We start from the raw sequence: 7742 nt of genomic DNA, 5'->3' as shown, positions 1-7742 counted from the left end.
ACTAGTGCCTAGGCTATGAGAAACTTATTTAAAAGCTATGTGGGCCCTATAGATCTCCTCACAAATCCACTATGCCCATCGGTTTCTCAAGATCACATGATAACAAGTATCCAAAACTCAGGTGGGCCAGATCAAGTGAGAACAAAAACATCAATCATTGAAACCTTCCTGAAGCCAATCATGATGTTTATTAGCCATACAAACACTCATGTAGTTACTACCACTCATATGAACTATAGGCACGGATATCATTCTGATACAAAAATTACGTGGCCTCCAAAAGGTTTCCAGTGGTGGGCATTTAATCCCCTTTGTTTCATGTGGTGTGACCTACCTGATCTTTGAATTTTACTATTTTTATTTTTATTTTTAAATTCTTGTTCTATTGTGATCTTGAGAAACTGGTGGGCAAAGTGGATTTATCACTAGCATCTATGTGACCTCACATGACTTCCGATAACCATAGGAACTTTCGGGCCATAGGTGGGCTTAACAATATGATGAGCTTAAGATAATTTCAATGGTGAGGGCATTCAGATCCCCATTGTTCATAGTGGTGTTGTAAAGTTCTAGATTTTTGTTGTTTTTTATTTGAAAAACCATCGATTTTTTTCTCTTTTCTAATTAGCTTATCTTGTCACTTATTGATCTTTAATATTCGATCTTAACCTATATGCGCGTGTTATCAATAAAGAACCGTATAAATTCAATTAATTAACCATATAAAATTAACGAATATGCCCGATCACTAAAATCTCGGGTCTAGCCTTGCGATTTAACCACCTAAGGCCGTAGTCCAGTTGACCTATCACTAATTAATTAAGACAACCATAATTGAATAAAGGTCTACCTAAAACTAAGATAAATGATGGATTAAATCAGATCATCCCTTGCACATAAATCGGATTGATCGAAGTATCTAATGACTTTCAAATTATTGATTTAGGGTGATTAGGACCGAATTATCATTTTCATTCATTGCGAATGACTCATGTCACAATTTTAGGCAATCTAGGCATAGTTAATCGTATACATTGAATTTCGTTAATTGTTTTATCTCATAAATGACATGATTATCTAAACAAGCTCTATACCGTTCGTCTGTGGACCACTAGACAAGAAACTATATAAAGACGTTCGTCTTAGCGGGCTTAATGTTTATCATGGGACTTTGAGTTAAGATCGCATTTCAAATCGCTTAACTTGGAATCGAAATACTAATGCATGAGATATGAGAATATTTCTTAAATTAAATATGAACTTTAGTTAATTGTCCGTATTCGATCTTTGCCAAAGTTGTGGCTTCTAGACCATTAGATCGCGAACAAATTTAGGGCACCAACGCAAATTAATATCCTATACATATACACATTCATATAGTTGTAACCTCAATTGAATATCAGTAATCGTTGATATGACTTCTAATCACACTTGTTGATCGTTACATCCAGATGATAGGCCGATCGTATGCATAGGTAAATAATCTTTAGGGCCAATTATCATATGACGTAGATCAACCTAAATACTCAAAGAGTGCCCCAATTGATATAAACAACCTCATATAGGGTTGGTATATAAAATACCAGGCCACTATAGCCAAATGCACCACTTATGTCACTATATAAGGCCCTCATTTGGGCACTCTCTTTCCCATACAAATTTTATGCCATAGAGAATAAAAAGACACACACACAAGAGAGTGAGGGGAGATTTTGGAGTCGATGTACATAAATATCTTTGTGCGGGGCTGTGTGGGGCCACAGAGATGTCTCTCATAAATCCACTCCATCCATCAATTTTGCAAGACAACAATAGGGCATGATTTAAAAAACATAGCAAATCCAAAACTCATATGAGCCAGCCGTAGCACATGAAACAATGGGATTGAATGCTTGATAGCGACATAAGTTTCGTATCACATGATACTTGTTCCTAATGTTTGTTTGGGTGGTACTAATTCTATGAACGGTTTGGGTGATAACCTTAGTTTTGGATCTAACTTATGTTTATAATCTGGTCTTATTGTGGTTTTCCAAAACTTATAGATGGAGTGGATTTGTAATGGACATCTCTGTGACCCATGCAACCCTGGCCCAGGTTGGAGCAGATAGGGTGCTAGCATTGTGCCATTACTATGAGGTGCTCGTGCAACTGCCTTCCCTTCCATGTACCATGGACCTCAAATTCGAAACAATAAAATAGTGTGACCCACTTTAGAATGACTAAATTCCTAAAATTAGATTCCATAAAATTTACTTCCTCTAATCAATGAACACTTTCACGTTGAATGATAGTTGTTCATTGATTATTTTACAATTTCACCGCCCATTGGATGCCCTCGAATAGGCCATGTCATCGTGTCTCACCTATGGGTGCTGATTAGGTACTACCCCTACTTGTTCTGAACTTCGGACAAGCGGAGGCCCCACAGGCACTGTGATGTATAAATTTTATTCACACGGTCTATCCATTTATCCATATCATTTTAAAATACCTGGCCAAAAATATCGAAGGCTCAAGTGGATCACACCACATGAAGCATCAGTGATAAGGATGCCCACCATTGAAACCTTCACATGGTCCACCGCATCATTTATTTTCCATCCAACCTGTTATTTACCTGGATGAAGTGAAAAAATAGTCATCCTGATCTGTAACTTTTGTGGTACCTGAGAAATTTTCAATGGTAGGAATTTAATCCCCAAAGTGTGATCCATTTAATCTTGAATTTGCCTTATTTTTGCTCCAGTACTCTAAAATGATATGGAAAAATGTATGAACGGTGTGGATAGAAGTAATACATCACGGTGGCCCCTCGGTGGCCCGCGGAGTAGTACCTAATCCGCGCCCTTCAGCTACATCACATGCGGTAGAGTGGCCTTAACCATCAGCGCTATGCTACTGTCATTCGTGTGCGCATGTTAGCACGATCACATGTAACGTAGATAACCTGCACGTCGAAGATGCGCATGTTGTAGGCCCGCAGCCTTCATCTCATCTCTTTCGCTATATCCTAAAAGAGAGAGAGAAAAAAAAACCCCCAATTCGCCGTCTCCACCTTCTCTCAGCAGAAACCATCCAACGGCTGCAAATCGCTACAACAGTCCCTCCGCCCATAGGCTCCCTCCCTCCCTTCCTCTCTCCCTCCCTCTCAAAACCCTAGAAAACGTCTTATAATCTCTTACCATTGATTTTCCTGTAATCCTCAAATCCCTGATCTTGATAAATTCCGTACAAAACCCTAAAAATCGAAGTCTGATCTGATTTGATTTTTATCTCTATTTCAGCAATGACGGATCGCAGCTCTGCTGTCGCGGTTCGCCCGATCTGGATGAAGCAGGCTGAGGAAGCGAAGCAAAAGAACGAAGCGGAGAAAGCTGCGGCCGCGAAAGCCGCCTTCGAGGCCACGTTCAAAGCCGTTGACAAGACAGCCGAGAAGCCGCCCGCCGATGACTCGTCCGACAGCGATGCTGAGGACGAGTCGGAGGATATCAAGAACAAGCCCGTGGGCCCCGTCGACCCCTCCAAGTGCACCGCCGCGGGCGCCGGCATTGCTGGCGGCACTGCCTGCGCCCCTTCGTCGTTCGTCATCACCACCAAGGACTCGGACGGGAGGAAGATCCTGACGGGGGGCGCACAGATGAAGGTCAGGATATCGCCGGGCGTCGGTGTCGGTGGGCCTGATCAGGACGGGATGTTGAAGGACTTGGGCGACGGGACCTACACAGTGACATATGCAGTCCCAAAACGGGGGAATTATATGGTTCACGTGGAGTGCAATGGGCGGCCCATTATGGGCAGTCCGTTCCCAGTGTTCTTTAGCGCAGGCACGCCGGGCGCGGGGCTGCTTGGGACTCCCACCCAGTCACCGTTCCCGAACCTCGTGAATCAGACCATGCCAAACATGCCAAATTATGCTGGGTCAGTCTCCGGGGCCTTCCCTGGCCTGCTGGGGATGATCCCGGGTGTCCTCAATGGTGCCTCCGGGGGTGCGATCTTGCCGGGGGTCGGGGCATCGCTGGGGGAAGTTTGTCGTGAGTATCTGAATGGACGGTGTTCAAAGAGCGATTGCAAGTTCAACCACCCACCACACAATCTACTAATGACAGCGTTGGCCGCAACGACCACTATGGGGACATTGAGCCAGGTGCCGATGGCACCTTCTGCAGCTGCAATGGCCGCGGCCCAGGCGATTGTGGCTGCACAGGCCCTTCAGGCCCATGCTGCGCAGGTGCAGGCGCAAGCACAGACTGCTGTGGATTCGGGTTTGTACCTTTGTCCATTAGTATCTCCTTTATATCTTTCTCTAGACTTGCTCCATTATGTTATTTGTTTGGTGTTGAATTCGCTTCATGTCGTATGTGCGTTTTGGCATGCTAACCATTCGAAGTAATGTGTACTAAGTTCAAATCGATTGATCTGTTGAGATTTTAGTAAAACAGCAAAACTAAGGCTGCATGTGAGCTAGTTTAGAAACATTATTGTTAAATTAATGTCATTTAATTATTGTGAAATGATGTGGAGTGGTTTTAATCTCTTGAGTGTTACATTCTGACTTCAAGATTACTAGATGTTAAATGTTATTAACATAAAAGTTAGGGAAAATGTGATTTGCATATGCGGGCCACCTAACAATGTGTTTAATTTGTATATGCATTTTACGCATTCCAATTCTCAAACTACATGCACTTGGAATGACTTGACCTCATAACACTCCTTTTCCCTGTTTGCATCTTTTCGTGCATTGTATGTGGTTGAACAAGCAACTTACATCAGATGCTTCGTATGACCTATTGACAATATCGGCTTCTTATCAATAAAATTATGGTTGCATGCAAGCAACAAGATTCTAAGGATTAAAGAGTTTTGGCTGGATGATGGGTAGGGGCAATAACCCATGTTTGTGGCATTAGATTTGAAGTCCAGAGTCTGGAGTATATTTGTAGTTACCTCTAACAAATCTCTTTCATTTGCCTTATGATTTGAGGGTGGAAAGGGGGTTTATTTGTAAATCATTAGAAAACTTCTTTCATCATCTCTAGATTGAACGGTTTCATCTCCAGTCTTTTGGTTCTATGACTTGTTGTTGAAGATTGACTCGAAGAATTCTTTTATGCTTCACCCAACTCTCTTCCAATGCTGATTCCCAATGCAAAGAGGTATAACTTTCATTACTTGATATTTCAAACACTTTTTCTTCTGGTGCTTGACAATGTCGAAACACCACGAAATTGGAATTATTGGATTGCCAACTGTGTTATCCATCCAACATCCAAGATCACATGGTTCCAGCAAGAGTTTACAAACACAGGACATGTTTCCAATGAGAGGGGTATTTTCATTGAAGTTGGTTGAAGAAATGTTACCTAAAATGCAAAACCCCCGTATTTTGCATTCTGGATCGAGCATTTAGGATTATGGGTCATTATCAAATCAGTGCTCTTTGTTCTTCATATTGATTAAGTTAATGCAAATTTATATTTACAATTAGAAATTTATACCTTTTATTTACAAATTATAATATGACACTAACATGCAGGGTCTATAACAATAATATTCATCATTTTGAATATAAATTGCAAATTGAATTCATATATAAAACAATATTTCATACACTGTATGTATTGGAGTGATTCAGATGATCCTGCCCTTAGCATACCATGTATTGGAGGAAGTAGTGTACTGCGAACTCATTCTTGTACCACTTACCAAAGCAACCCATGGTCCAGGTAAGCTTGGGTTGGAGAAAGGCTAAGATGATGATGATAAAAGTGAAGTCTTTGTTATTAGTTTTTATTTATTTATAATTGTTTTTTATTGAACCACATTGAGTTTAGATGTATGACCAGGATTATCTATGGCCTATGGGGCTTAAGTTTTAGCATAGAATTATCTGATCATAAGTTGTTATGAAGGATGATTACTGGGTTTATAATTAAGTGACACATATTGCTCTTTTTAGGGTTGATTTGATCTCTTGTTTGTTTATATTTTGAGCTCCAGGCCTTTCTGTTATTTTCTCTTTATTTCTGCAGTTGTTGTTCCATCTGTTTGTTGTTTTTTAGTGGATGATTGCTGATTTCTTCCCACTATATACGTTTTTTTTTTCCCTTTCTTCTTTATTCGTCCTACTTTGTAAGTTTTTATTAATGTCCATCTTTGATTACATCAATTCCTCTGATGATCCTTGAGTTCTATCATAATCTTCCAACGTACAGCAACTCCAAAAGCTAGAATTTTTTTTTGTAAAAAAAAATTGTAAAAGCTCCGAACAATGCTTTCCAAAGTTCCTCCAATGGTGACTGTCTTCTATCTAAAGATGCACATATGGCTACTAGGGCTCAGTTTGATCTAGTACTCAGTACTTGGTACCAACCACCTCACAGTTCACAACAAGGGATGCACTCAAAAGAGAATCCTCTTATGTTTTTGTCATCCAGTTTTGTTTTCCTCAAGGCTGGTCTTGGATGACCAATTAATTAAATTGCAATTAGCCAATACAGTAGAAGTGACTGAAATGGAGCTTCCCCACTCCATTTACATTTCACAATGTGGGACCAGCCCTCAAACAAGACTTCAAGTTGTTTCAAGTCGAACTTGAAACAAATGTTTTTTTTTTTTTGAAACCGATATTATTTTAATTAGGGGTTGATTGTCAATTTATCATTATGAGGTAGCATGGTCTTCTGCTCATTTTAATCTCAATTTCTCTACAATTGAGTTACTGCAATTCAATCCAACTAACATTCAATGCACTCCAAGTTTCTGATGGCTTTCTTAGCAACTCAAATTTTCTTTTTGTAATATATTTTATGGATATCTAAAATTTACTGAGAGACAACTACAAAAAGAACACTGAAACAAAGTACCTAAATTAGAATAGACTTGAGACAACAAAGACAGCACAAAGGCGGGGAAGGAAACAAAAAAAACACATAAGCAACAAAAGATCTGATGTAGGACAATTAACCACTTGCTCTAAAAGCTCGAATTGATAGAGCTTGGCGAATCAATCCTTTTATCTCATAGCCCATGCCCCACATCCCATGGGTTAGGACCAATGTTTTTAATATCGACGATTTTGGCCGATATATCCCACGATATATCTTGTATCCCCTTTGTGCGATACGAAACACACAAGTAGTGGGATATATCTCACATGTTCGATCCGATGAACATTTTTTTTTGAATCCTTTTTTTTTTTCCTTTTCTGTAAATCATGTTAAATCAGTGTCAAATTGATAGAAATCAATTAATTTTCATGGTTTGCGTGAAAAATCATGGATTGCAAGCTTCAATTTCGAGATTTGGAGGAGAAGGACCGAGTTGCGAAAAATTGAAAAAAAATCAAAACCAAACATGTATGTAACCTAATCTAGTGATTCTTCATTTGCTTTTGAATTAATTGCTTGTGTTTCCACACGTCTTCTTACATTTATAAATTACGTGAATAGACTTTGAATATACTTGCATCAATTCAGTTAGATAATGCATAGATTAGAACCTCATACAAAGAAAACCTATTATGTGCACTTGTTTTTTGTAATGTTTTGATTTGTAAGTGTGTATTGAAGTTTTTTTTAAACAACCACTAACATTTCATTGAAAAATTCGACCAATTTCCAATGTTTCCTCATGTTTTTAACAAAAGCGATACATTACGCGATACAACTGATATATCCCATGTAATAACCGATGCATATCCGTATCCCAAGGGTGTGATATGTAACGTGATACTGATT

The 7742-nt window shown here is 39.4% G+C and overlaps 1 protein-coding gene across 3 annotated transcripts in view; it reads left to right on the top strand.

Moving 5' to 3' along the window:
• Window positions 1-2996: 2996 nt before the first annotated feature.
• LOC131239606 (uncharacterized) overlaps window positions 2997-7742 on the top strand; it is a 36879-nt gene continuing 32133 nt past the window's right edge. For all 3 annotated transcript variants that reach the window (XR_009168292.1, XR_009168291.1, XM_058237386.1), the window contains exons 1-2: window positions 2997-3198; window positions 3288-4265. Coding sequence is in view for 1 of the 3 variants with exons in the window: in XM_058237386.1 (XP_058093369.1) it covers window positions 3290-4265 (976 nt within the window). In the remaining 2 variants the exon portion in view is untranslated. The remainder of the gene's footprint in view (window positions 3199-3287; window positions 4266-7742) is intronic.

Source organism: Magnolia sinica, chromosome 3 (assembly GCF_029962835.1).
Source record: "Magnolia sinica isolate HGM2019 chromosome 3, MsV1, whole genome shotgun sequence".
Classification (NCBI taxonomy): Eukaryota; Viridiplantae; Streptophyta; class Magnoliopsida; order Magnoliales; family Magnoliaceae; genus Magnolia; species Magnolia sinica.
Note: the sequence above shows the minus strand (reverse complement) of the source record. Positions and strands in the feature narration are given on the sequence as shown.